This window comes from Pseudopodoces humilis, chromosome 1, assembly GCF_049639895.1.
Source record: "Pseudopodoces humilis isolate 2021_Gansu_Grassland_sample_001 chromosome 1, ASM4963989v1, whole genome shotgun sequence".
Classification (NCBI taxonomy): domain Eukaryota; kingdom Metazoa; phylum Chordata; class Aves; order Passeriformes; family Paridae; genus Pseudopodoces; species Pseudopodoces humilis.
This window is the reverse complement of record NC_142200.1, coordinates 57,193,332-57,220,007: the sequence shown is the minus strand read 5'-3', so window position 1 is coordinate 57,220,007 and position 26,676 is coordinate 57,193,332. Positions and strand designations below refer to the sequence as shown.

At 37.6% G+C, this 26,676-nt stretch overlaps 1 protein-coding gene across 3 annotated transcripts; it reads left to right on the top strand.

Moving 5' to 3' along the window:
• The first annotated feature begins 173 nt into the window (after positions 1-173).
• FBXO15 (F-box protein 15) lies at positions 174-26,456 on the top strand. Of its 3 annotated transcripts, none has more exons than XM_005517302.3 (10): positions 174-376; positions 4,526-4,639; positions 6,557-6,661; positions 10,216-10,458; positions 10,718-10,927; positions 12,626-12,755; positions 15,021-15,103; positions 16,236-16,381; positions 21,903-22,027; positions 25,347-26,456. In XM_005517302.3, exons 3-10 carry the CDS (start codon positions 6,558-6,560, stop codon positions 25,614-25,616), a joined length of 1,311 nt encoding a protein of 436 aa, XP_005517359.2. In that variant the 5' UTR covers positions 174-376; positions 4,526-4,639; position 6,557; the 3' UTR covers positions 25,617-26,456. The 3 variants fall into 3 exon arrangements, with proteins under 3 accessions (XP_005517359.2, XP_087914649.1, XP_087914646.1); XM_088058523.1 differs by lacking the exon at positions 174-376 and adding an exon at positions 972-1,083; XM_088058520.1 differs by lacking the exon at positions 174-376 and adding an exon at positions 1,042-1,083 and having other exon boundaries at positions 4,523-4,639.
• Positions 26,457-26,676: the final 220 nt, after the last annotated feature.

Sequence of the window (26,676 nt, the reverse complement as noted above, 5' to 3'; positions counted from 1 at the left end):
GAGGGGTCTGTACAGGCTAAATCGATGGGCCGGGATGGACGGCATGAAGTTCAAGAAGGCCAAGTGTCGGGTCCTGCCCACAACCACCCCATGCAGCGCTGGGGGCAGAGTGGCTGGGAAGATGCTGGTGGAAAAGGACCTGGGACTGCTGATCGACGGCGGCTGCACATGAGCCAGTGTGTGCCATGTGGCCAAAGCCAATGGCTTCCTGGCCTGTATTAAAACCAGTGTTGTGAGCAGGACTAGGGAGGTGACTGTCCCACTGCATTTGATTCTGTTGAGGCCACACCTTGAGTACTGTGTTCAGTTTTGACGCCCTCAATTTAAGAAAGACATTGCACTGCTGGAGCGGGTCCAGAGAAGGGCAACGGAGCTGGTAAAAGGGTCTGGAGCACAAGTCTGATGAAGAGTGGCTAAAGAAGCTGGGGATGTTTAGCCTAGAGGAAAGGAGGCTCGGGGGGACTTTATCACTGTACAAATCCCAGAAAGGAGGCTGTGGCCCGGTGGGAGTCGGCCTCCGACAAGAGGAAATAGCCTCAAGTTGTACCAAGGGAGGTTTAGGTTGGAAATTAGGAAGAATTTCTTCACAGAAAAGGCGATTAGACATTGGAATGGGCTGCTTAGGGAGATGGTGGAGCCACTGTCTCTGGAGGTGTTTCTAAGGAAAGATTGGAATTGGCACTTAGTCCTGTGGTCGAATTGAAATAGTGGTGTTTGGTCATAGGCTGGATTAAGTAACCTCAGAGGTATTTTCCAGCCTAATTAATTCTGTGATTCTGAGAGCCGGGAGCACAGTGCCCAGGAGCTCGGAGCTCACTGCGGGTTGGGAGCGGCCCGTACGCTCCCGGCGGCAGCACTAGCGACCCCCGGGCCGATAACCCTTCCCACACGGGCGTGTTCCAGCCCCGCCTTCCCCGAGCCGGCGCTCCCGGGCACCGCCTCCCTCGGGCTGGCGCAGTCCCACCCCGCCCCAGGGCTTATCCCAGGCGCTGGCGGCGCTTGTTTCATCCCTCCCCTCCCCGCCGGCGGTGCGAGGCCGCCGCTGTCCCGCGGCAGAGGAGCCATGGCGATGGGCCGTGGCAGGTAATCATGGGCGCGACGAGCGGGGCTCTGGCGGCCCGGGGCTGCCTGCTCGGCCTTCTTCACCTTTAACGGGGAAGGTGGTTTGGTGTTTTCCCTCAGTTCCCATTGCTTCTCTGGGAAACTTATTTCACCTGCTCCACGACTTTGGTCTCTAGCTCTCGACTCTTCACGGCGAGGGCTGTGGCCAAGGTGCTCTCCTCTCCCTGCCCCCGGCCCTATGGGCATCTTGCAGTGGGAAACGCTGGTGTTGCTAGGTGCACGGAGGCCTGGGTTTAACACTTCCTTTCTGCCTGGGAAGGGGAGCTTAAACTTCGTTACATCCTTCAGCTAGGAGGAGGTGCTGTAATGAGTAGCCATAAAGTGAGTTACGTAGCTACATAGACTGCTTTATGTGCGTCCAGGGTGGTTAGGCCTTTGTAATAAATAGGAGGGTTTCACTTTGGAAGGTGTGGTTGCCTTAATTCTAACAGTACAAGTTCCGCTTTCAAAGTTTTAAATCTTCAGTCTTACAGGCAAAGTTGAGAAAGCAGATTTTTCTGCTAACATGTTGGTACCACCTTGGGTTTCATAGCAGTTTCATTCCACCAGCTGTTTTTGGTTTTTTTTTTTTCTTTTTTTTAACATGCGAATGGATTAAGATAATATTTACCTTCTAAAACGACTGGCATTGTTAGCTGAGGGACAAAAACCCAACAAACCCATGTCAAACCATTATTGAAACCATTATTGTCATTTTTGTTTATCCCCAGATAAGCTTTAACAGGTGGAGGAGAAAGTTGTTTCGTTTTTTTTTTCACTACTTAAAGCTTTGTGTACATTATTTGAAATTAAATTTGAAACTTTAAAGACAATTGTTTGCTGTCCATCAAAAAACCAAGGCACATGGCAAGTATTACAGGGTGTGAAAGTGAAAATACTGGTACAAAACTGAGCCCCCCAGGTTGAAAGCCAATGAAAATGCAATTGAAGTTTTTATGCCTCTTCAGTAAGATCATCTCAGTTGTTCTAGAAGTCTCTAAAGAGAGGGTGTAACAACTGTCATTGACTTGTATTTTAGGCTTATCTGCCCAAGCTGTGTCAATGCAATGTAAAAGCATTTTATTAATACTAATTTAAAATCTTAGCACACACAGTAAGTGGAAAGTAATTTATGGATTGGGTTTGTTGGTTGTTTCTTCACACCTAGAGAATATTTTTGTTTTGGAAGATGCAAAAGTTCAGCAGTTCTTTTTTGGGTTTTTTTTTTTTTTAATTGAAAGTTACGAAACAATAGCTATTGCATTAAAGTTTTCAAGGCATGTGTGGGCAAAATGTTTCTTTCCTCAGATATTTCTCCCTGGAGTGAACAAGAGGGGGGATGATTAAAGTGAGCAAGAAGGACTGGATACAGGCTATGCAGGTTATGCTTGTCCAAGGCTTTAAAATCCAGAATCTTATTTGAATTATTATTTTGCCTGGAGTCTGTGGAGTTGTGTCCCTATTGAGTATGCCCAAATTCTCTGCTTTCAGCATGGATTCAGGGCAGAATAGCCTGGGATATGCTGCCCTGGAACATACATAAGTGGTAGCTCTGCTGCTGTTGAACACAACCTGTGTGTCTAAATCCCTTTAATGGCAGTTTGTTAGTGCTTCATCATCTAAGCGTTCTGGATAATGATACATGAGTAAAACCCTTGTTTGGTCTTGGCTGTATTTATTTTAAGACTACTTTAATTAAATTTTATTTTAGTTGGTCTATCCACCAACTATTAGTTGACACCCAAGCGGAAATGTGCATATCTTTTTGTTAAGCTTATAACAATTCTCAGCAAAATGTCTTGGATTTTATTTATATTTTTTTTTGTTACATAGCACAGTTTACAATGTAGACCAGAGATGTTAATTTCTTTTGATTTTATTTTTCTTTGAGCATAAATGAATCTTAAATCAAGAACAGTAGGCATTAAATGTATATGGTACCCATACATTTCAAAATTAGCTGTTTTCCCCCCATATGAATTGGTTGCCTAGAAACCCAGAGCTGGTTTAAATAGGTGTTGGAAATCTGCTAGCAATTTAAAACATCAGTAATGCAGTGAATGAGGAGCTCTGCCTGCTTGGTGGCATCAATGGGTATGAAGTGTAACTATTTAAGAATGAAACTCTGTCTCCATATTTCTCTGTGGATTAATGATAGTATTTGTTTGCAATTACAGTTTACAAAGTCCTTCCTATCAGAAAACCTGAAAAAATGTGAGTGGTTGGATTGTTAGAATTTGTGTTAGAAATATGGAAAGTTCTTTTCTGTCTAAATTGTGATGTGGAAATGTTGCCAAAATAGCTTCTTTTCACCATGGTGTGCAAGAGGCCAGTCTAGACACAGAGTTCAGGTATTTGATATATTTGCAGTTCTGCAAAGAAGGGGGTGCTGGGTTGCAAATCTACAAAGCCAGCACACCAGCTGTCAAAACTTTTTACTATTTTATACTTTTTAGCAAAGGAAGGAATTAGTTTTTATTGGGTACAAGTTACATAATTCTCTTATTGATTGCTTTTCTACTGGTCTCTTGCTTCTCATGCTAATTAGTTTGCATGCTCAGTCTTTCTCTTTTTTGAGTCAATGAGTTTCTTGGGTCAGTGATTGCAGTCTCACACTTCTGGAGCTGGAGCTGATTTCAGCACAATTGCTGAGTTTGCTTTAATAGTTTCTTCCTTATCTTGGGAGTTATTCCAGGTATCCTTGTGGTTTGTAAATTCTGCATTCTTTGTGTCCACTATCAGGGACCATCCTTCTTCGCATGCTTTGTTAACCTCCCCCAGGTCTGAAATAATTGAAGCATGTCAAGTCCTAAACCTTAACAAAGCAATTCTACCAACAAGAAATTTGTCTGTCTAACACCAGGACATCTCTTAGAGCTTGTTAGCTGCTCTTTGTTTCTTGGATTAAATCTCCTTTCTTGCCGTTTATGCTTGAAAGTATACAAATCCTTTTTGAACCTCAGTTTCTGAGGAAGTTTCAAGGTATTTTATTTATCTAGTATCTTAGTAAAGTTGGGTGGCTCAAAAATATATCTAGAGTAATTTTGTGAAACAGAAGATTAATTGGCGAGTTTGACTTGCTACAGGGGCCTCAGTGGAGCTTGGTTGTGGTGGCCGCAGTGGTGCAGCTGTCTAAGGGTAATAGAGTTCTACTGGATTCAAAGTGATTTGGGGGAGCAACACTGTTCCCTTTGCCTGCTGTGAGAGATCAATCGCAGGATTGACAGCTCTGAGTTTAAATTTGAATCTTCTTAATGCCAGGTATTTTAACTTGGGTGTAATTGTTCAAATCAAAATGATTGCCATGTGATGTATTCCCTGCATTCTGCCTTAATTGAAATGTTGTGTCTAGGTGTGCACAATATGTGTATTTCTTCATTTTCTGAATATGTGACTCTTAACAGCTTGTCCTTCTTACAAGTAGGTTAAGGACCTTTGCTGCCCAGCCTGGGGAATGTTCTGAAACTGTGAATGCTGGAATTCAAAGTCTGTATTTGACACCTCCCATAAGACCGAAACAAAATGTGTGCATTGAGTGGTGAGTATGTATGTATGTCTTTATGTTAGGAGTAAGAGTGGAAATCCCCCTGTAAGCTGTCTTTTGACTGCTTGCAGTAATTATATTCATATATTGGAGATTTCTATGTCAAATATTTTCAGTTGAAAAGATTTGCTATGCTGGCCTACTTGGGGATCCTGTGTTCACCTTCTAATGTTTTTTGGCATGATTATCCTTTGTGTTCTTTTGTAAGTTCATAAAGAATATGTAGGTTTTCCAAGCCATGTGAAGCCTTCAGCAACTCCTTTGCAAGTCATGGTCAGTGTTGTTCCTTGAGAATAAAAATTGTTATTTTATTACTTTAATTACTAATTCCGAAATCCAGTTCAGAATTAACCTTCATATGTTTCTCTTGGTTATTGGTTGTCATCAAGTGTATTTTAGTGTATAGAGAGGCTGACAATGGTGGATTGGGATGTGGGGGGAGGAATAAGTGGCTGCTGCATATTTACTGCAAGCTAAATGTTTCTCTTCCTGTTTGACAGTGAAAGGGCACTTTCAATACAATTGTGAGTTGTTTTCTTTTTGAAAATTAATAAAATTTTTACAAAAAAATTCTAAGAATATGTTACCTGAAAAAGTAATTTGTTTTCCTTGTTTTATACATTTGATAGCTTCCCTTTTGCAGTGAGTGACCAGTTCAGTGGTGTCAGACTGATGTAATAGTGAGAGAAAAAAAAAGTCCTTTGAGTTTTCTTCAAAGGAGAAAGAATATGGTTGTAAAAAGTGCTGTTGAAAATTCTGGATTAGGCATATTATTTTAGCTAATTTGCAGTTTTTTAAGGCATCGCTTCTAAACTATCTCTGAAATGAGTGCACTAACTGCTTGGGTTTACAGTGTATGAGTTATTTCACATAATAACAGTGTGAGTTTTGGCATGTTGCTTCTATGTCAATGTGACTAAGATTCTGAGTTCAATACAAACATTGAGGTATTGGCATTATCATGCAACCCCTTAAAGCTCTCTGCTTCTGAAGTAGTGTTATAAATCAACAAGTGTTGCAAATAACCTAGTAGTAGCAGGACGAGAGGCACAGCTGGGGTGTTGACTTTCACAGCACCTTTTATTTTCAGCAGTGATTTTGATGTGACCATAGTCAATGCTGAAGAAAATTAGAGTATAAAATGTGTGTATTTTAAACTCTGTGCAGTTATGAGGTACTGCCTGAATGGTATGAGGTTCCTGTCTGCTAATGCAAAAATGACGTTAGCTCATCTCCAGGGTATGTTCTACTTGTCAATCTTAGACTGGCATCTGCATTTCAGGCAGCCTTCCAGATGCACAGAAACATCGGTGTTTTCAAGATATCACTTGGCTCTTACTTTGAAGTTCACATCTTTCTGTTGACATAAATCAAAACTGCGCAAGACCCCTGAGCATGTACAGTTTCAAGATTATAATGAGGTAGAGCATGATCTTGCTGTTAGACTAGGACATTCCTGTCCTGGTGCATCCTGAGGCCTGACACTGCAGTCAAAAGGGAGAGTGAATACATCTGCAGTTTTGCAAATGCTGGTGGTTATGGAATAAATGTCAAAATTATGGTACTAGCAGTAAGAAACTGAAGCTAAACGATGTAGTTTCATGTCAAACATAGTTAATGTTAACAAAGTTTAATGAAAATGCGAGCCCATAACTTTTAATGTAATTGTGCTGTGCCACTTGAATAAGTTGTGATGAATTATTTTAGTCAAGTGCCAAATACCAGAGAGTGAAATGAGAACCCAAACTCCACAGTTTAACTCTTCAGGTGATTTTTGATTCATCTGTTTACAACTTGCTGGTTTCTACCTCTTCTGCTTTTGTCTGTCTTGAAATTAAAATTCTTTGCCGTTGTTTTTTCTTGAGTTCGCAGGCAAATCTAACAGTATTCATTTTTTTTCTTCTTTTCTAGCATGCCATCAGAAGTGCTGCTGAAGATATTTTCCTATTTGGATGCTGTGTCCCTGTTGTCTCTTGGTTGTGTGAATAAGCGCTTCTATGAGCTGGCCAATGACAAGTAAGGAAGAGGAAAGGTCTCAGTTGTGCCGCAGTTGTGTTTACCTGAATTATGAGTCTTTCTAATTTAGTTTCTCTGATGCCAGAGCGCTGATGCATGCACCTATGGACAGTAACTGCTGAAATGGCCCTGCATAGCCCACAGTACATGTTGCATGGAATTCTAGCTGTGCAGGGCCTGTTCAAGGGAGTTAAGGGGCAAAAACTAAATCCAGTGCTTTGAAATGTTGTTGTTAGCACTTTTGTTCTAGAATTTGCATATATTTGTTTGTATTCACATGAACCTGCACAAACTTCTCAGTTCAGATGATCCTTAATGGTGTGTTGCCAGTAGCTTTATGGAATTGTCATAACTTTCACAAGTTTGAAGTCCTACTTAATTCTTTCATCCAGTTTTTGCAGAGGGATTGATTCAATCAAATAATCCACTAGTGGTTTTTATCTGTTGTTTGGTTGCGCTGTTTGTGAAGTTTTGGTGATTTCTAAATGAGAACAAAAGAGATGAAGATAAATACCAACACATTTTTTTATTTATTGCTTATACATAGCTCATAAATTGCTCCTACCAATATCATGATGATTTTGTGAAAGGGTAAAGAGGAGAGACTGGGTTGGTATGTGATAACTAGGATCTGGGCATCCTTTTCTTTCTAGGATTCTACTGAATTAGTGTTATTTGAATGAGAAAAATGTCTTCCTCTATATAAAGTTGCTGTACCTGGTATGATTCTGTTTCTCCCTTATTTACTAAAACTTGTATGGTGAATTAATTGGTTTACCTTGGTATTGATACCTTCAGAACTGATTAATTTAAAAGGAAGATCTGTAATCCAGATTTAGGTTTTGAGGCTGTCAGCAGGTAAGGGTAGATAAAAATTGCATAGTTGACACAAATTACCAGTCTTGGTATGTGTTTTACACTTCAGGAGGGTAAGGCAGGATAAAATCACTGTGGCTGTCCAGGGGAAGATGATTCATCTGTCTCCATCTCAGCAATGTTTGTTTCCATTTTCTAATCTCAACAGAGAATAGTGTATGTGCACAAATGTCACTTGGAGAAGAGTTACTTTCCCTTATCTAGGAGCCTGACTGGTTCAGTGGGACCAGGTCATTTCTTCCTGGTGGATTTTCATGGACCTTCTCAAGACGCTGAATCTTGCACTGAATTAATAGAAGTTTTAATTGAAGTCCCTGCATATTTCTATAAAAAAATCTGATCTTGGTTTTTGGACTGAGTATCTTTTTTTAGGATATTTCTGCTCTCCTGGATATACAGGGTGCTGTCCTCAATGCAACAGGACCATCAGTCTTTTGTTGTGGTGTGTCTGTGCTGCCTAATGCTGAGATTGTCTTTGGGCTGTTCATATAATGCTTGCACTTGAACAGTTCTTGGCATTGATGTATCCAATATAACTGTTGAAGATAAGGAAATGTTTTGACTGCTCCCTTTCTGCACCCTCCTTGCCCCGGCATGGGGTATTCCAGCCTTCCTATCATGCAGTATGGGAAGTTCATAGCTATGGTCTGCCTGCAAAAGCCTGAGGATTCTAATCACCAGCAGAACATGCTTGTGTGAGAGGAAGTGAGAGCACAGGGGAAAGTCTTTTTGCCATTGTGGTCAAGTGATGACTGATGATGATGTCTGATTCTGGCATTTGAGTTAGCAGTAAAAGGTTTGTTTGGCTTGTTGTAGTAATGTCCAGTAAGAGGCCTTGAAATGAGCATTAACAATTTGAGGCAAGAGGGGCATGTATTCTGCTGTGAAATATGCAAACTTGTGCTTCCCTGTTGGATGTCTTGATTTATCTGCCCTGAATTCTTCAGAAGTTGAGGATGAAGGGGCAGTGATACCTTCCTAAACAGTTGTGGTTCCAAGTCCTTCATCATCTTCTCTGTCTCTCTGCACTAGCTGAATTATGTGTTTCTTGAACTAATTTCTTTGCTTGCACAACACTCTTTTGGGAAAGGAAAATGCAATATGTTACTGAAAGTGAGGATGAGGATGGTAGGTATTTGTCGTTAGTCTGTCTTCAGTCAACTAAATTGCCTGAGTCTGCAACTTCAAAATGCAGGAAATGCTTGCTGCTACGCCCTGTCTTTTCAGCATCATACAGTAAGATGCGGATTATGTCTCCATTAAAAGATGTCCTTCTTGGGAGGGGGTTTCTAGTTAACAGGAGAATTTTATAGGAGGTTATTTTACTGGACTTTTAGGCTGATGAAGACCAGCTCATGTTCCCTGGTGATGTTATGTTAAGGACATCTCTCCTTGTTTTCATCACTGGACAATTCTAAGCTGCTTTGGAGTTTAAAAATAATTTCCCCCCTCCATCAGAAATATCTTATACTATCTGGTAACTTGGCTGCCCTTTTATGGTCTTAAAATAGACGTATCTTAAAACTTTGTTTCAGTTATGGAATTGTTCTTTATGTTATCCTTCCCACTCTGCTTTTGGTGAAAGGAGGGTTGAAAACTCATGTTGACTGTGAACCCACTTTTACTAGTCACGGTAGCTTATTGGTCTGTGTGTTTTAGACACTGTTATCTCAAAAAGTGGCAGTAGGGAATTCTGTATATATCTACAGAACAGCAGGCTGGAGGATTTTTGCAAAATTCCTGAGTATGTTTGCATCAATAACCAGAGCCCGGCTCTCAGCATGTGGGGACTTGTTCTCAGCAGCTGATGAATTGAGAATGGTTTTGATGGGTAGGAGGTAGTGTGGGATGGATCTAGTCCTTGAATGCTTTAAGGAGAGCGCAAGATGCTGTACAATACATGCTAGTGTGAGTTTGCCTGAGGATAAGTGAGAACTGGTAAAGGTAATCTTGCTGAAAAATGGTAGAAAGTGTCTTTTAAGAATTTGTTGCCTTCGCTATTCATTTTCTTTAGTGCAGTTATGTGCACTGTGTGTGTAGCACTTCAAAATTAGAAAACTTATTGGCAACCTGTATTCACAGATTATTGTTTGAATTCTTGTAGGTTCCTGTACTCAATATTCTGTGGACTGTTCTAGAGATACTGGGGTGTGGGGAGGTGAAATGTGACCTCATAGTTTTCCTGGCATGAGAGAGATGAACCATTACAGTCCCATATTTCTTTGACTTCAGAAAGTCATGTCTTCTCTAGGCTTTTCCAAAGAGAGTGCAGAAGGGATTGACATGGCATTGGTACCACCAAACAAAGGTGATTCTAATTGTCCTCCTCCACCCCATTTTCACCTGGATCTGAGAAACTTGAAGTGTAAAGATTATCTTTGTTGAATAGGAGGCATTAAACCACTTTTTCCACTACCTGTTTTTCCATGAAGGGGATGCATCATTGTATTGGTGTGGAATTTTCAAAATTTTCTGCTTAACCTTTGTCAGTTTTCACGTACTTTGCTGACTATGACTATACTGTCACAGAGCTTCATTTTGGATCCCATATTTTCAGGAAGACAGACAAGACTGTTTTTGTGCTAACACTGTACTTAGTGGTATCTGAGATGTGCATATAAAAAAATGAAGTGATTATTCTTGAAATGTATTCCTCTTTATTCTGTTTTTATTTTCAGTGGAATTTGGCTGAAACTCTATTCCAGTTCTTTGTACCCAAAATGGACAATTAGGAAAATGAAGTCTAAACACACAGAAACTGTTTCTTTGGGCTGTGCTGCTCTACATGATAAAAAGCCTGGGTACTGGAAGAAAGAATACATCATCAAACAAGTGTCTGCCTTCAAAACTAGAGTAATGCGGCTCGTTAAATTTCTAGATCCTTATACAGGCCTTCCATGTAAAAACAAAGAAGCTATGAAGTAAGCAATGCCTTGTCACAAAGATTTACTTGAGTACAATGTACAAAATATTAGTGGCTTGGGGGGGTGTAGAATTAGAGCTATAAAATGTATTTCATAATGGGAAGATACAATGATAATCTATAAATGACTGAAACTGAGGAACATAAAGAGCAGTTAGTTAGAATTAAAAAAATCTGTTGAAAGCATAGCTTAAGTTTTATCACTTCGGGAATTTCTTTTTAAACACCGCTCTCCCCTCTCAATTCCTAAATAACAGAGTCTCTGGCTTGAGTTGGATAATTGTTCTAAAGGACAAAAATGGAAAAGAACATGTAGTAGAGAAGTCAAACCTATCATTTAAGGACACATCTGTTACCATACTTTGGTACGATACAGACTGGCCATGCTTAGACATCCTGTCAACCCTAAAACTGTTTGGAGTTACACCATTGCTTCCTGACCAATGCAAACTTCCTAACAAGAATGGGTGAGTTTTAACATAGAATTTATGAGGATTTTTTGGGTGCAACTGGTTAATAATGTGTCTGTAAGACCTGTCTGACATTCGTTTATCTCAATGAGTTAACTCCTCATTAGAAAGCCTCCCTGCAATATTTCTTTCTATGTTGTTCTCTTCTTTGGTGGAGCTTTTTAGCAAGAAATGGTATAATCCAGCAGGCTATGGCATTAATTTGTAGGTTAATGTAGCTATTGGCATGTGATCTGCAGACTGGTAAGTCCTGACTTGGACTGGGAGAATTTATTGTGAGAAATTTAGCTTTGAAAAGGTCATCATTATTTATGTGGCTTTGTTTATCTATGTGCACAATCTTCAGTACATGCATATAAAGTCACGCAGTCCACATCGCGTCCCTTGTTTTTTTAGCTTAAATGTGTACAGTGGCTTTTGTCATTATATTCTAAAATATATATTTAAATGAAAAGTGTCTATTTGAGGTATTTGGTTGCTGTCAATAAGTTTTGCACACATGTAGGCCTATGTGTGTAGTAGGTGCAGCGTACATGCTTCTTACACAAAGCCCGTAGCCATAGAGCTCTGAAAGGAGAGAATTGTTCACCTATGAACAACCTGGTTCCTCAACCAGAAGCAAAATATTTACTTAAAAAAAGAAATAAATCAAGAGAAATTGTTTGTATAAAGTTAGCTGAACAAGTCTTGCAGTCAAATTATGTGGGAAATGTAGTTGTTTTACCAAGATGATGATTCATATGTAGAAAATAAAAAAGAAAGCTAGCAGGCGGTTGATGTATTTATTTCACAGTTGCAAATTTTTAGAAATTATGACTATAGATGAAGGCAATGGTTTCACCAATCTCAGTATGTCATAAGGCAGTAGTGCAGAGACAGGCCGGATTGACTTAAAGATGGAAGGGGTTGATGGTGATTAGGAAGAATTTTTTTACTTTGAGGGTGGTGCAACGCTGGAACAGGTAGTCCGGGAAGGTTGTGGATGTCCCTTCTCAGGCAGTGTTCAGTGTGTAGTTGTAGGTGATACTACAGTGATACTATGTGCAAATCTGGGAACTGTTTTGAATATAATAAGAGCCTAGGTCTGGAGAGGATTTGGGAGGATTTTAGAAAGACTTCTTTCTTCATTCTGAATAATGTAAATAATGCAAATGCTAACTTCTGCTCTTTTTCTTAATGCATCATTAGTTAATAAGAGTGTCCGTGAACTTATATTTAAGAGTGTTTTAGAGCTAAATGGCTTTAATTGTAGGTAAAATACAGCAAAAAAATTCTAAAAAAGGAAAGCTTCTTTGTAACACAAACTTGTTATATGTACAGTTTGACCCTTTCCTTTGACTTTTGCTTCACAGTGATAAATGTTCAATGATTCCATCTATTATTGATAAAGTATCAAAAACAAATTGTAAAGTAATTCTGTATTTTGAAAAATTGGGCAAGAATTTAAGTTCTTTTTTTTTAAGTGTTTTATAAGATCATATAGTGTTTTTTGTTTCTTTTCTTGTTAGGGGTTGATATTCTAGTATTACACTGTAGTTCAAATGTATCATTTATGACTCTGCATGCCAAATGCTTTCAAAACCATTTTCATCATGTGATGCTGGTCAGACTTCAGAGTTAAAAATGAAATTAGGCTGAATTTTTACATAAATGAGACATAGTCTTTTTGCTACATTCTGTGTGTTCTTTTCAAAGACCTCGTCGATTTTCCTTGATGGCTGAATATCATCTTGCTAACCTCACTGAAAGTAGTGTAGCAGTTGGTGCTGATGAGCTTGTCCAGCTCTTCAGTCTGAGTCCAGGACTGTTAGTAGGAATTTGGAAGGTAAGATAACATTTTGTTTCAGTATTTTATTATGTTTTGAAGGCAAATATTTTTTTTTTGGCTCATAGTTTGGGTTTGGGGAGGGCTTTTTTTTCATTTTCCTTTTTTTTTTTTTTTCCCTTTGGATTTTGAAAGATCTTGTTTAAACTAGTAACCATAAAACATATATAGGGACAGTAAGTGGATGATTTATTGTATCCTAAAGAGCTCTTTACTTTAAAAAAAAATTCACTTCTAATTAAAAGATCAGTTATGTATCATTCTGTATTAGATACTGTGTTCCATTTTATTTATTTTGCAGTCTTCACATGTCCAAGTTTGATATCCTAGAGTAATTTTAAATAGAATTGTTTGAGAAGTGCTTCTTCCTCTGATTCATGCCATTACCTGTCCACATCACTCAAAGTGATGAGTTCTCTCATAGCAACTTAGCTTTATTCTACATCAGCAGGTATCTGTGTCCTGCTCCAGCAGTAGGAATGCTGTAAATCACACCCTATTAAGAGCCTAAGTTAAGCAGTTAGCCTCTGTAGGGTGGGTGTAGAGATGAATGTCTTTAGAGGGCAGTGCAGAACACCTGAAGTAGAGTTGTACACAGAAGGAATTGGCACCTTTGCACAGAATGCACTGGGACCTCTGTGTCTGCCTGTAGCCGTGTAGGGCTGGGTGCTATGTAGGCTTGTCTCAGGTGTTCTGCTCTTGATCTGAATTCAGAGGTGGCAGCCCATTTTTTCTCCCTTCAGTCATGCTACTGACATAGACTTCAGTTATTTAGAACTGGCAAGGAACTTTCCTCTGGGAGGCTGTGAGCAATTCCTCCAAGTTTTGTCTAATTTCCAGATGTAAGCATGTTGTCTCAAATGTGCACAATCACCAGAGGCAATGTTTAAAACTGCAGAAGGACTACTTCTTTCACTCTTACTTAAAGGTAAGAGTGAAGTCCATTTCCTAGAAAACTTGAGACTGCCTGACCAGCATAAACCTGTTACAGGTTGTTTCAGTCTTGTGAAAAGCTCTCCTAAATGAACAGCCATTTCTCTTGTATTTTCAGAAGTTTTGTAGAGTGGTATCCCTGTATTTTTGGCTCTGTGGTCTTATGCATTGGCCCCGTCCATGCTTGGAAAGAGAACGCTTTCAGCACCTGGAAATGGTTCAATCATAACTAAGTTCTGTGTTGTTAAGAATTGAGTGGCTCACTCAAGTGTATTTTCCTTGCTTGCTTTTTCTGAAAAGAAAATTTCTTGTTTTCTGTGTAGGCAGAGTAATATGAGGTAGTTAAGGATCAGTGGGTGTAGTAATTGTAAATGCCACACATCTTGTTTATTTTGCATATAGCTGCATAACAGAAACCAAGGGCAGGTTATGTGCACCTCCTGGTATTTGGATAGAGAGAGAGACTGAGAAATTATGTGATAGATCTCCCTAGTTAAATCCTTTATAGCTATAATTTTGTATTATGAAAATACAGGAGTAGTTAAAAAGTCAAAGGTTTGCATAGAGGATATAATTTTCTGGTAATCCAGAGAGATGAAAACAGTAGTTGCCCACATTTCAGGAGAAAAATAGACTTGTGGCAGTGAATTATTTTCCTGTTGACTTACGTGTATGTACATGTAGGATTTAAAAAATGCATTTAAAGGAAAAAAGCTGATATCCTAGCATTCTGTGTTCTTGAATTAAATCCATTCCTTGTCTCTTTAGTTTTCACATTGATGACTATATAGGCAAATATAGAAGTTTAAAAACATGTTTTTAGTGTTTTCCCAGGAGTAAATAACCTGGTGAAGACGTGATTTTTACTTTGAAATTCAGAGTTTTGATTAAACTATTATGTATTCCTCCATGATGCTAGCCCTCTTTGGAAATAGTTCCTTACATACAAGGAAATAAACTTGATGTTTCAGTAGTTGGGAATAAGTGCTGTTTGGTTCTGTTTAGGTATCTTTTTTAAAATGGTGAGTAGAAGATAGGGAAATACAATTCTTGGATTGCTCTCATTATTTTTTGCCTTGGCATAGGTACTTTCCCTCTCTTTCCCTTTAATACAGAAATGCGGTAATCTTTTGTATATATTCTGGAGTCCCGTGAAAAGACAGTAAAGGTTTCAGGAGTCCTAGTGTTAAAGCAAGCCATTACTAACATTATTACAGTAATTGGCAAAGTAATAAGTAGCAGAATTTATCCATGACTTTTAATGCTCAGAAAAACCCTGTGGAAAAAAAGAATTTCCAGATGAAAATAGATGTACTTTAATTAACTTTTCAGGTGAAAAATGAAATTGCTTTTGTTATGGCGAATCTTCATTATAATCAACTTCTTGAGAGAAGCATTTTGGGTTCTGCTACTGTGTAAGTTTGGTTTTCCTTTGTGGGTAATAAAGATAACCTTTTGAATAGAGCTTTGAGTTTTACACTTAAAATTGGCTGCTGGTAAGAGGTTTATATTTAGGCAGTAATTAACTATTCTTGTTTAATATAAACAATAGTTACAGTAACTAAATACAATAATGTAGAAGCATTTTCATACAGAACATTGCCATTGTTATGCTATTGAGGAGATGAATTTAGTTAACAAGTGTGTTAGTACTTGTTGTATTGAGAAAGTTAGAAATATGCTGCTCATACTTTCTCCTTTTTCATAAGTAGTCTTTATTTCCTCTTCCTATCTGAAAGAGAAATAGAAAAGAGGGAGACATTTCACAAAGTAGGGAAGTAATCTTTGGCCGTATAAGAGGGGGGAAAAATTCTGGTAAACTGGTGAGATGCCTGCATTTATCTTTTAGTCCTATTGAGAAAGTAGCTGGGTTTCCTATGAACTGTTTATATAAGTGTATATTGCAGTGTACAATAGAATACCTGTTTATATATTGTAAACTGTTTTAAAATACAAATTTTTTAGCTTTAAAACAATATTTGGGGAATTTATTTCCCACTCAGTTTTCTGGTCAGACAGTGTTGTATCTACCAGTAGTCTTAAATGCCTGCTATAACTTAGTGAGGCTCTTCTCACACAGAATGTAAGATTTAACACCATCTTCCTGAGTACCAAATTGAATCCTGTGTAGAAGTTGTTCAGTTTCCTCTGGCAAGTGGTCTCGTCAGGTCATTTGTGTAGTTATTTAGTTAGGCACAAAATTATTTCAATATTTGCTATTTCAGAGAAGTCTCTAGAACCTAGTGGGATTTTAGATCTGAAGTTAAGCTCATGCTGTTTTCTTTTTTGTAGACAAGTCCATGTTTTTAAGTTTAACAGCTGTACCTTTTAAAGTTGACTGCTGTATTTTCTGCCTTTGGCTAGTCTGAACAGCTGATCAGCAGTATTAGACTTCAGTTACACTCACTGTATTTGCATAAAAGAAGCATGATGAACTAGAGAGGTTTGATTTCAACACTGCCATAAGATGACAATCTCAGTGTAGGCTATATTTTATATCTCTTAATTCATTCCCCTGTTGCTAAATTTTTTTTTTTTTTTTTTGAGTCAATATGCTCCTCCACCTAATAAACCTTTACTGGATGATGTTGACTCAGAATATGGACTGCATGACTACAGCCTGCATCTTGATCTCCATGGCAGAAACTGCATGTACCTGTGTGGAACATTCAAGTGCCTCTTCTGCAGAAAACGTAAAGTTGACGGAAAAATAGTGTCTGTTTTTCATTTAAAAATGATCCCTGCTATTACATCTTTCCTTTTTGTATCCAGTTTCTCTGTTTTAAGGGGTGAAACTGTAAGGGGTGAAATTCCATGGAATGGAATTTTAAGAGTAAGCTATTTTTCTGTTTGTTGTGTGCACCATATCTGCATGTTGCTTTGTGTTGTGTCCTGAGCCTGCTGTGTAAGAAGTCCTCCCGTTGTTACATTGACACAGTGTCAGGCCAGGGATACAAATTCTGCAGATCTTTAGGGTCTTTTCTTTTACTTCTGTGCTGCAATACTAATGCAGTAGCGCAGCTCTTGTTGCAGGTTGATGGTTTTTTCACTTTATTTTATAAAGGGGAGACAGTTTGTCCTCATACATTTTGCAAGCTTGTTTCTGTAGAATTCTCCTCAAGTATACTTTGGATGCATGGACAAATTAAATATATAGATGAATTTATAGAAGTTACTGTGAACTTTAAGATTTACAGTTTTTATTTCAGTGAGCTTAAGGTTGCCTGTTCTGATATCCTTTCATTGTGTGGTAAACAATTTCAGTCATTGGTTTTAACTGGTGATTCATTCTGTTCTCAGCACTTCTTTCGATGAGACATGATTGACCATCCCTGTTGTTCTCATACAGCCCAAATTTGTAATTGTACTGGGGTTTTGAAAAATACATAGGAGATCTCTTTTTTGACATAACTTGAGTGTAACTTCCTACAGCTACAGCTTCCTACAGCTGTCTTTCTGTAAGCAGAGACAGATTAAAATACTAAAATTAAACACTGTTATTAATTTAATTTAGAATTAAGTACAGTAAATTAATTGCTGCTTCCCAGTGGTTTTTTTTGATACCTGCCCGCCTGAGCGCTGTGGATTTCAGAACATTTTGTTTTTCTGTCAGTAGAGGGCGCTGTTGTCAGGCATGAGTGCTTTTACAGGGCTGCAGAATGTCCCCTGCAGAATGTTGGTTTGGTTTTTCTCATTTGTATTTGGTGATTCCAAGAGCTGTCATTTAGACTGCAGCCTTGTGCAGTGTGCAGTGTGGAGGTTTGTAGTCCTTGAACATGAAATATACATGTTTTCAGATTCCAGAAAAGCTCTAAGCTTGAATTAAAGGAAAACTTCTAAGGCTAAAACTTCAGTGGAAGTCTATGTATGTAGCAAGAAATCTTACCTGAAGTGTTGTGCAGTACAAGAGTCCTCTTTATATTCTCAAAAAAAATTTATCAAAATTCGCCAGAGGGTTGGGGTTTTGGGATTGTGTTGGTTTTTGTTTTTTAGCTGAATATCACGTTTGTTTTTGAAATTGAAAATGTTATGCTCCTAGCAGTACAGTTGCACAAGAAAAAGTATTATGTAGCACGCTTCTATTCTTGGTATCACTTTCTTGCTGCTTAGAAGCTACTTCCACAGAGGATTAAGCTGATGTTTATGCAAATTGAAGCAAAGGTCCATGAGCTAAAGTTGTGAATGCCATCTCACTTTGCAAGTTACAGAATCTGTTTTATGCTCATTTTATATTTTCTGAATTGCTTTGGTTTTGTGACTTTCAGCAGTGTGATAACCACCAGATTCTGGTCTCAGAGGACATCAGACAGCTGAAGCCATGGTTCTGCAGACAATAAGCTCATTTATCATCTAGTCCCTTCCATGTGCTTGCACAGTAATTCCTTTTGGAAAATGCTTGACTTCCTCCAAAAATGGTGTAGTGAGGCAGCTTATGACTGTCTGCTGTCACATTTTTCATTATAGTTTGTTGTTCAATTTTCTCCTTGTGGTGAACATGGTGTTGCTGCATGTGGCCAGGTTTGTCCAAACTGGTTGTGTTTGAGGGTTTTTGTTTAGATTTTAGGCTCCATTCTAATTGTATTCCTTGTCCCATCCTCTGGGAGGACTCTGGAAGCATGGAGGTCTGCAACATACTGAGAAGTCTTGCTATTTCTGAAAACTCCACTCAGTCCAGTTTTATTTTAAATTATAGATGTGACATGCCCATGGCAGTTTCCATAACTTGAGGCACAGATCAGTTCTCAGCTATTACACTGTTGTTTTACTTATTTATTGGTTTTCATTAGGAAGCTCTAGGCATTCCTAAGTTACCAGAGAGTGCCTATTTGTATCCTGCAGAGTAACTGATTTATTTGTTCAAGTTTAATTTTTGTCTGCTTTTTGTTAGGGTCTATTAATATTTGGCTTCATTTTGCTACTCTGTTTTCAATTATTTTTGCAGAATTCTTAATACTAAATTAAAAAAAGTTATGTCACACTTCATTGAACGCAGCAGATGGAGTGTATATGGCTTCAGATTTTTTTTCTGTTATTAATACTTGCATTGCAGTAACTAGCTTTTTGGATGGGGTTTAGAATTTTATTTTATGCTCCCTTTCATGTAAACAGAACTGTTAATATGGTCTCATTGACAGATACTGTAGGGTGAATATGCTAAATACTTTGTAACTGAATTGAAAATATTTAGAAAACTTTCCTTGTTTTCAGGAAGCTATGACAGGCTTTTCATATGACTCCCAGAAGCTGTGAATCCAGCTTTTTAATAAATATTTTTGACATGTATTTACCTAGGTTTTCAACTTTTTAAGCACAGCTTTGTAGCCACATGGTAGTTTAAGCTTTGGCTTTTCAATGTCATTTTTTGTTGATGTAAACTGATGTGTTGTGCTTGCAAAATGTAAGAGTTGATTTTGGTGTATTTAGAGAGCTTTGAAGATTTGTTTGTAAAATTTTATATCAGGCATTTGAAATGTTTTGCTTGACCTTGAAGATTGATTTGCAAGTTTAAGTTAATTTCAAACCATTTCAGTTTGTTAAGGCTGGTTGTTGGCACCAGAATTAATGTTAAGCACAGCTTTTCCTCTGAAAATACCATTCAGATGACAACTTGAAACAAAGGCTTGGTTAGTGAAACAAATTTCCTTGACTTTTAGCTAAAATAAGTGCTTTGGAACTGTTGGTCTATTTGTCTCTTTCCCCTGAAGTTTGTCTACATGATGTATGTTCTCTTTGTTGGTATTACCTTTATGTGGAAATATTTGTTCCCTGTAACTTACTCTGCTGCTTTGCTGCTATACGTGTCTTGTATAAACCAAGGACTAGAGATATTAAAAAGGGACAATGAAACAAAGTCTGGATCAGGTTGAAGAAAGCCCTGTCCAATTTGATTCCTTCATATATTTAACATATCTTTAATTTCATTTTCTCATCTGACTGGGGTGAGGAAGGGGAGATTTCTGTACTTAGCCTTCAGTTTCTTTTCCTTCCTCCTGAATGTGAGGACTGCAATGGAGCTTTAAATTTAAAAAAACATATATAAAGACTGGATTAACCAACCCATGAATAATTAGCCTCCAGATTCCTGATCTGTTGCCTATTTCCATTCTGGCTAAAGTTAGTAGAAGTAACTGCAAAACACCTTAGTCAGCTGATCTATCTAGCAATGATGTATTAATGCCATGCAATGGTAGCGATGTCCTGGGCATCATTATTTATTAGCAGAATGCTTTTTTCAATCCATTTTTGTTCCATTCAAACATCATTTGATTTGAATGAGTAAGAGAAATAGTTCAATCCATTCAAATTGGAATTGTGGATAACCAGATAGTCCTTCCCTTTGGAAAAAATGCTTATTGACTGATGTTTTCAAGTCTCTTGTATAAAAGCTCAACTTTAAATGTGGACTTTCAGTGGTTAGTCAGTAAGCTATTTAAATAGGATATTTTTTACCTTGAATGAAATTTTGTCATTGAATTTGGTTTACTGAGGTTTTGGAAGTGAAGCATTCAGACAGGTATCAACTAAATGGCCCTTTTCTACTTAGAGCTGGATCCTGGAAATGAATTCTGGTTACGTTTTCCTTACTGATTTATTTTGCACTTCAGTGCAAGGACAGTGGGTATCATGGTCTGGAGGATTGCATTTTCCTTCAACCATACAAAATATTCCCTGAGCACAGTCATGTTGGTTTCACTGTATTCATACTCCTATTCCAGACAGTGTCTGTATTGAAAACCCTGCAGCTGCTGTTCACTATCATGTGCTGGGCTGCTTCCTTCCCAGAGTAAGTACTCTTTGGACTCCCTACTGGTGAGTGATTCCTTTCCAGCACTAGTTTGTGTCCAGCTGTATCTTGGGAGTTGCTTGGCTCTACAGTACTAGTTCAGGGAAGTTTTTGGCCTCTGTGCTAAAGTGTGGGCTTGCTTTCTCCATCACTGCCTCCATCTGCTTCAAGCAGAGGTTTTGCTCCCACTGCATGCAGGCTGCAGCCATTTAACTCACAGCCAGCCTTTCTGACGTTGTTTCTTCTGTCTGTAGCCTCATGCTGCTACTTGGGCTTGATTGAAGGAGAATCACAGGCAAAACACTTATTTTTTCACTCTTTCACTTGCATCTTTAACCTCCGCAAGCCCCTTCACTTTTTACCTTACCATCCATGACCTGCTAATGGATCCTGACAAGCACTATGTTCCTGGGAATTCCTTCTCTCCCTTCCCATCAGTCTCATGCAAGTGCTAGATACTTCCTTTTTTTGTGCTGAGATCTCTAGTGCTTTTGTTTTGCTCTTTTGAGAGGATGTCTCTTATTCAAGGAAACTTGTTTAAGGGATGTCCTACCAAGAAATCTGCTTGTGTCATGATGTGATGCTTTTATTTTCACTTTTCTTTGTAGTCAGATCGTGTTCACTGTGATGCACCTGAAGTTACAGTTAGACTGTTGGAATCAGTGGTTAACTCTTCTTCTCTGATAGCAAAGGAAAAAAAAAAAACCCAATTAAAAAAAAAAGTCAGTCTCTTCTGAGAGGAGAGGAAGAGATACCAAAGAAATATGGTTATATGTAGTAATAAAAAAATCAGAAATCATAGTAATTCTGCCAAAAAAACCCCCAGACGCTTTGGAAAGCTATTAAAAAAATGAAAAAAATCCATAATTTGAAAACTTGATTCAAATCATACTGCATGTCAATTTAAATGATGCAATATCCTTTCTTAGGAGGAATAGTTATCTGTATACCTTTTATACTGGGTTATTTGAGTTTTGTGTCAGAGCTGAGAGATACTTAAATAACTTGAGAAAAAAAAAAGGGTGAGGGAGGTATCTCATAATTTTATTTAGTGTGTTAGCCTTGAACTTGACTTCTGGGGAATGGGCACTGATGGAGGCACTAATGGCATGAAATTGAAATGCTGAATGTGAAATTTACTCCTTTCATCCTTGTGTAAGTTCTTTAGGTGGCATTCCTATTTTTATACTAAAAAATACAAAATAATTTCTTAGCTGCTGTTTCTACTATGGATCACAGAATCAAAGCTCTGTACTGCTACTTAATTCCACTATAATGTGCTTGATATTTAGCTGTTGGTGTATGCCAGGGTTTCTTATTGGTGAGCGGGAAGAAAAAGACTTGGAAAGAGGATCAGGGAACATTTACAGTGTACTTGGGCTGGATTTGATTTATAATGCTATAATGTTTTATATTGTTTATATTTTCAGGTGACATTGAAAATGGATACCTGAGGCTCAGAGTTGTAAACTTAAAGGATAATAGGAAGCACTTGCCTCTTATTGGGACACTTGGCATATGCTGGGAAACAGATGTGTTTAAAGGCAATGTAAAGGTCAGAAATATTTTTTGTTTCTGGAAATGCTTACCTCACAACAGAATTATGTTTGTGCATCCTAAATATGTTAATTTTTCAACAATTTTTTGCTTTGTAGAAGGTATCTGTAACTCGACAAAAACCTCTAATCAAATATTCCAAAAAAATAAGTTAATTTTGAGAAAAACCTTTTTTCCTTTCTCTCATAGAGTCTGGATTGCATGATAGACTCATTATGTGTGCGTTATTACACTAGTGCTTTCCACTCAGCAAAGATGCTGTGACTGACCAGCCCTGCTTGGAAAGACTGGACACAAAAAAAATGTACTGCAGATGTACTTTTTGTGAGGGTGTTTCTTGGTTTTGTGTGAGGGTGTTACTTGTTTTTTGGTTTTTTTTGTGGTTGTTTGTTTTAGTTTGGGTTTTTGGTTTGTTGATTCAGTTTTCCGTTTTGCAAGCAATAAGCCTTGAACCTCTGGGGAAATACTCTGCAGTTCTGTGCTGTATATGCAGTGAAAGTTAAAAACTGCTGGGGAGCATTAAAATGCCAGTGGACACAGGCAGAAACTACAGTTCACATCCACACAGTCAGCACCTAGCTCCAATCAGGTACATCAGTCAGCTGGAATAACTCTTTATTTTTTAGAGGAATGCTCACACATTCTATTAGATAAAATTCCTAAAGAATTATTTCAAACAAAGTTTCAGAGTAGTTCTGTAGGTTTTGCAATAGTGGTGAAGGCACATATTTTTAAATGTACTTTATCAGTATGAATGTTTCAGAAGTTGTGAAAATTCTGATGAATGTAATTGAAGCACTACTGAAAAGTCATCTAGTTCAACACTTGATTTCAATTTTGGCACTTCTTTTGAAAAAAACCTCAAAATTAATAAAACTGTTGTTTTTGCCAGTCCTGTAAAAATGTGGAATGGAATACTGTTTGATAAGATGAGACTTTTTTACCATGCATGTCCAAAACAAGGGGCAGTGTTTTTAAACTAAAAGAGGGTAAATGTAAATGGGACATTGGGGAAAAAAAAAAACCCACAAAAAAATTCTTTCTCCATGCTGAGGCAAGGGAGTTGGAATTAGATAACTTATTAAAGGTTCCTTCTAACCCAACTCATTCTATGATTCTATAGGATTAACAGCTGCTTGGCAGAATATTTTTTTTTTCATGAAAATAACCCTGAGTGGTACATAACAATTTAGGAAGTTATCTCTCTGAGCGAACAGAGAGCTACGGCTGTAGTCTTTAGTTTATCCATTTTAGTCTCTCTCCTTATACGTACTTATAGCATAAATTATATTGAGTATTTGTTTCTAGGACAATATATAATAATATAATGAAGAGTATTATAATAAAGAATACATAATACTATATAATATAATATATTACACAATAATATATATTATAATAAAATATATAATATAGATAATAAAGAATATTATAATAATATAAAAAAGAATACCATTTTTTTTTAAACCCCTCATTTTATGGTGACAAATGAAACATGTCAACATGTATAGCTGTGGTTTGAATTCAATGTGGTTTTTACCATAAGTCTTTAAAGTTCTTAAAATGTGTGCAGGTCAAATAACATCAGCCTCAGAAATAGGACATTCCACTACTTTGAATTTATTTTTGGTTTGTTTAATACTGTAAGGAAAACCAAAAACCCCAAAATCTTTTTTGTCACTTCTGGGTTTTTTAATAAAAAAATTAATTGCTGAAGTACAGATAGTTGGGAATTGTCATGGCTTAGGAATGTTAGTCTCCAATTTATTGATCTCACTGTGACCACTCCAAATGACGTGCTACTGGCTTGCTTTCCCTTTTCCCCTGTGTTGGGCTGGAGAGGGGAATTGGAGGCACAAAAGGTAAAGATCAAGGTTGAGATAAGAGTAGTTCACTGGAAACAGCAATGAGATAAGAAGATGGAGAGTAGCATCAACAATATTAATAAGCAGAATGTACAAGAGAGGCTAGTGATTCACGTGCAGACTCTCACTGTGCAGTGCAACCTGACCATGCCACAATACCCCAGCTGAGAAGAAAGCCCTTCCCTTGCCCTTGGAAATGAGGTGAGGTGGTATAGAACAAACTTCTGTCTTAGTCATGCTCACTCCTGGCTACTACAAAAATTAACACGATCCTCACCCAGAACCAGGACAGAAATGCATGGGAAGACCCCACCATTCCACCACCCAACATCACCCCCGCTTTATTTTCATAATTGGCCTTTTATATGCAAGTTGTCATACCAGAAAATAGTAATTCTTTCTTGTTTCCAGTGATTCTGTAGCTCATATACGTTTATTGTACCATCATTAGGTTTGGTTTGAGTTTTGTATTTTCAGCATAGTCTACAGTAAAAAGCTTAGGGAAACTGTGAATATCATATTGCCTCATGTTTGTGCCATCTGCCCTTGTGTTGTTTGATTGAAGTAAAGTAATAGTGAAAGCAGTGTTAAAGCAACAGAAGCACGGCTATCTGGTACAGAGAAATAAAGCATTCCAAATAAATTTTTTTGGCATGGAATATGTGGTGTTGGTTTGTTTATGCTTTTGGAGCACAGATACAACATAATTAAGATAATTTGATTCATTTAGTGATTCAGAACTCATGAGAGTTAAGGAACAGCTGATAATAACAATGACACACAACTCCTATGCTTCCAAGGGATATGTGAAACTATCAGTTTGCAAAGACCAAAGAATTGGCGTTAATGTTTTTTAATTAGCTAGTTGTGTAATCTTGTAAAGAAATATTCTCAAGAATTTGTAAGAGGAGGTATTACATCAAGATTATTAATATTTCCTTTTTGGGAACTGAAGCTGTGATCTTTTCAAAAAGTGCTGTATACAGCTGGCTCGGAAAGGTTATTATGTGTGCATTGCCTTGGGTGGTCCCTGAGTATCTTTGCAAATATTGCTGCATTCACACAAGTTCAGCAGCCAAGTTTAAACTTAGGTTGTTTTCTCATATTGAAGGGACTATCATTATTATTTGAATGGTAAAGTAACTAATAATTGAGAAAAACAGATATTAAGGGCTTAAAAATGTTCAAGAAATAATGTCTGATTTGGTTTGGCAGTGGTCCCTTCTGTATTACGGTGTTTGATGTCTGTAGGTTACAATTTTGATTTCTGTAGAAAACCTGCAAGTAAGTATTTGTTGCAGTAGGTCAGTGAAGCACTATCAATTTTATTTTGAGGTTTTAGCCTTCGTACGAAACTCTCTCTGAGCCCTTGATATTTCTTCTAAAATCAGGGATAGATCTACTTACTGTGCCATGACATAAGGAAATAATCTCTTCTGCTTGTGTTTGTAGGACTGCTTTGTGATGGATCTGACTCTCTTGGATGAAACTGGAAAGCCCTTCTGGTGTTTTAGTGCTCCAGTCCACATGGAATTGTCTGCCAAGTCATCTGGCCTTTATGACTACATGGGTCATATCTATACTGCAGACTATGTGGATTCAGAGGGGAAAGTCTCTGTTGAGTTTGTATGGTTGGAAGAAACCAAGGAATATATTATAGTCAGTTTGGTGCTTTATGTAAGCACCAAAAAGGTAAATAGCTGGTATGGAACAAACTACTGAATTAATTAGGTCACTAATTTCCTTACTTTAAAAACCAAGCCAAACAAACAACCCTCCTGCAACAAAAACCACAATAAACTGTTAATGCTTAAGATGGACACCAATGAGCAAGACTGTTCATTCAAGTTTTCCTACTAGTAACAAGTGCAATTGCTTAATTGTTTCTTATTGGCAGTTGAGGGATGAAAGAGACATATTGATGTGAGAGGTTTTCTTCTCTGTTGAACATTATATGGTTAGTCTGTTTCTCACTGGCTATATTGGAATTATTTTTAGGAGGATTTTTCTTTGTAGACACCTGTTACTGTGGTTAAGGAATTGTTTCTTTGGAGAGCCATACTGTGAAGATGCCTCCTTACCTTACATATGCTACACTGGTTTTGACAACATTGACTTTTATGCTTAGTACTAAAACAAGATGTGTGCTGTTCACTCCAGATTTGTTGTAGTGTTGTTGGTAAATTACAGGTTTTGTTGAACGCTTTTTCCAGAAAAACTTCACTTAAATATATTTTAGTAAAAAATTGAAAGGGTAGACGGGAAGTCAGATCTGAAAAATATGTCAGTCAAGGCATTTATTAAGAAAGTCATGTGTAAAATTTGACATTTCTTTAAATTCCTTTTTGTTCTGTTTTCCCATGTTCTTTGACCTTGTCTGACTTGAGCCTAGATACTTGCCTCATGTACTGGCTTATGGGTAAGTGTCCCAATTATCAGCCAACCTTAGCTGATATCTGTTCTTACTGAATGCATGTAACATTCAGTTGTTTCAGAAACAATGTATGTCTGATACTATTGTTTATCTAGCAATATGAATCCATATAAAAAATTGAATATATGTGCCTGATCTTTCCAGTTCCTTGGAGTAACTTTAGAATAAAATTTTCTACTTCCTATATTAAAAAAATTAAAAAATTACATTATATTGTGAGTCTGCTGTCATTACCTATCAAGGACAATTATATTGTTGACTGCTCTGACTTTATTATGGTAGTGGTTTCCTTAAAAATAAATTCTCTCTTTATTTGTTTACATACATTAATTGGTTTGTGCAAACAAT

Bases quoted from the DNA above. Each gene is read 5' to 3' on its own strand.
- FBXO15 (XM_088058520.1), top strand. From the start codon at position 1,064: ATGGCGATGGGCCGTGGCAG. The intron at 6,662-10,215 runs GTAAGGAAGAGG...TTTTATTTTCAG, and splicing joins TATGAGCTGGCCAATGACAA to TGGAATTTGGCTGAAACTCT. The intron at 10,928-12,625 runs GTGAGTTTTAAC...TTCTTTTCAAAG, and splicing joins AAACTTCCTAACAAGAATGG to ACCTCGTCGATTTTCCTTGA.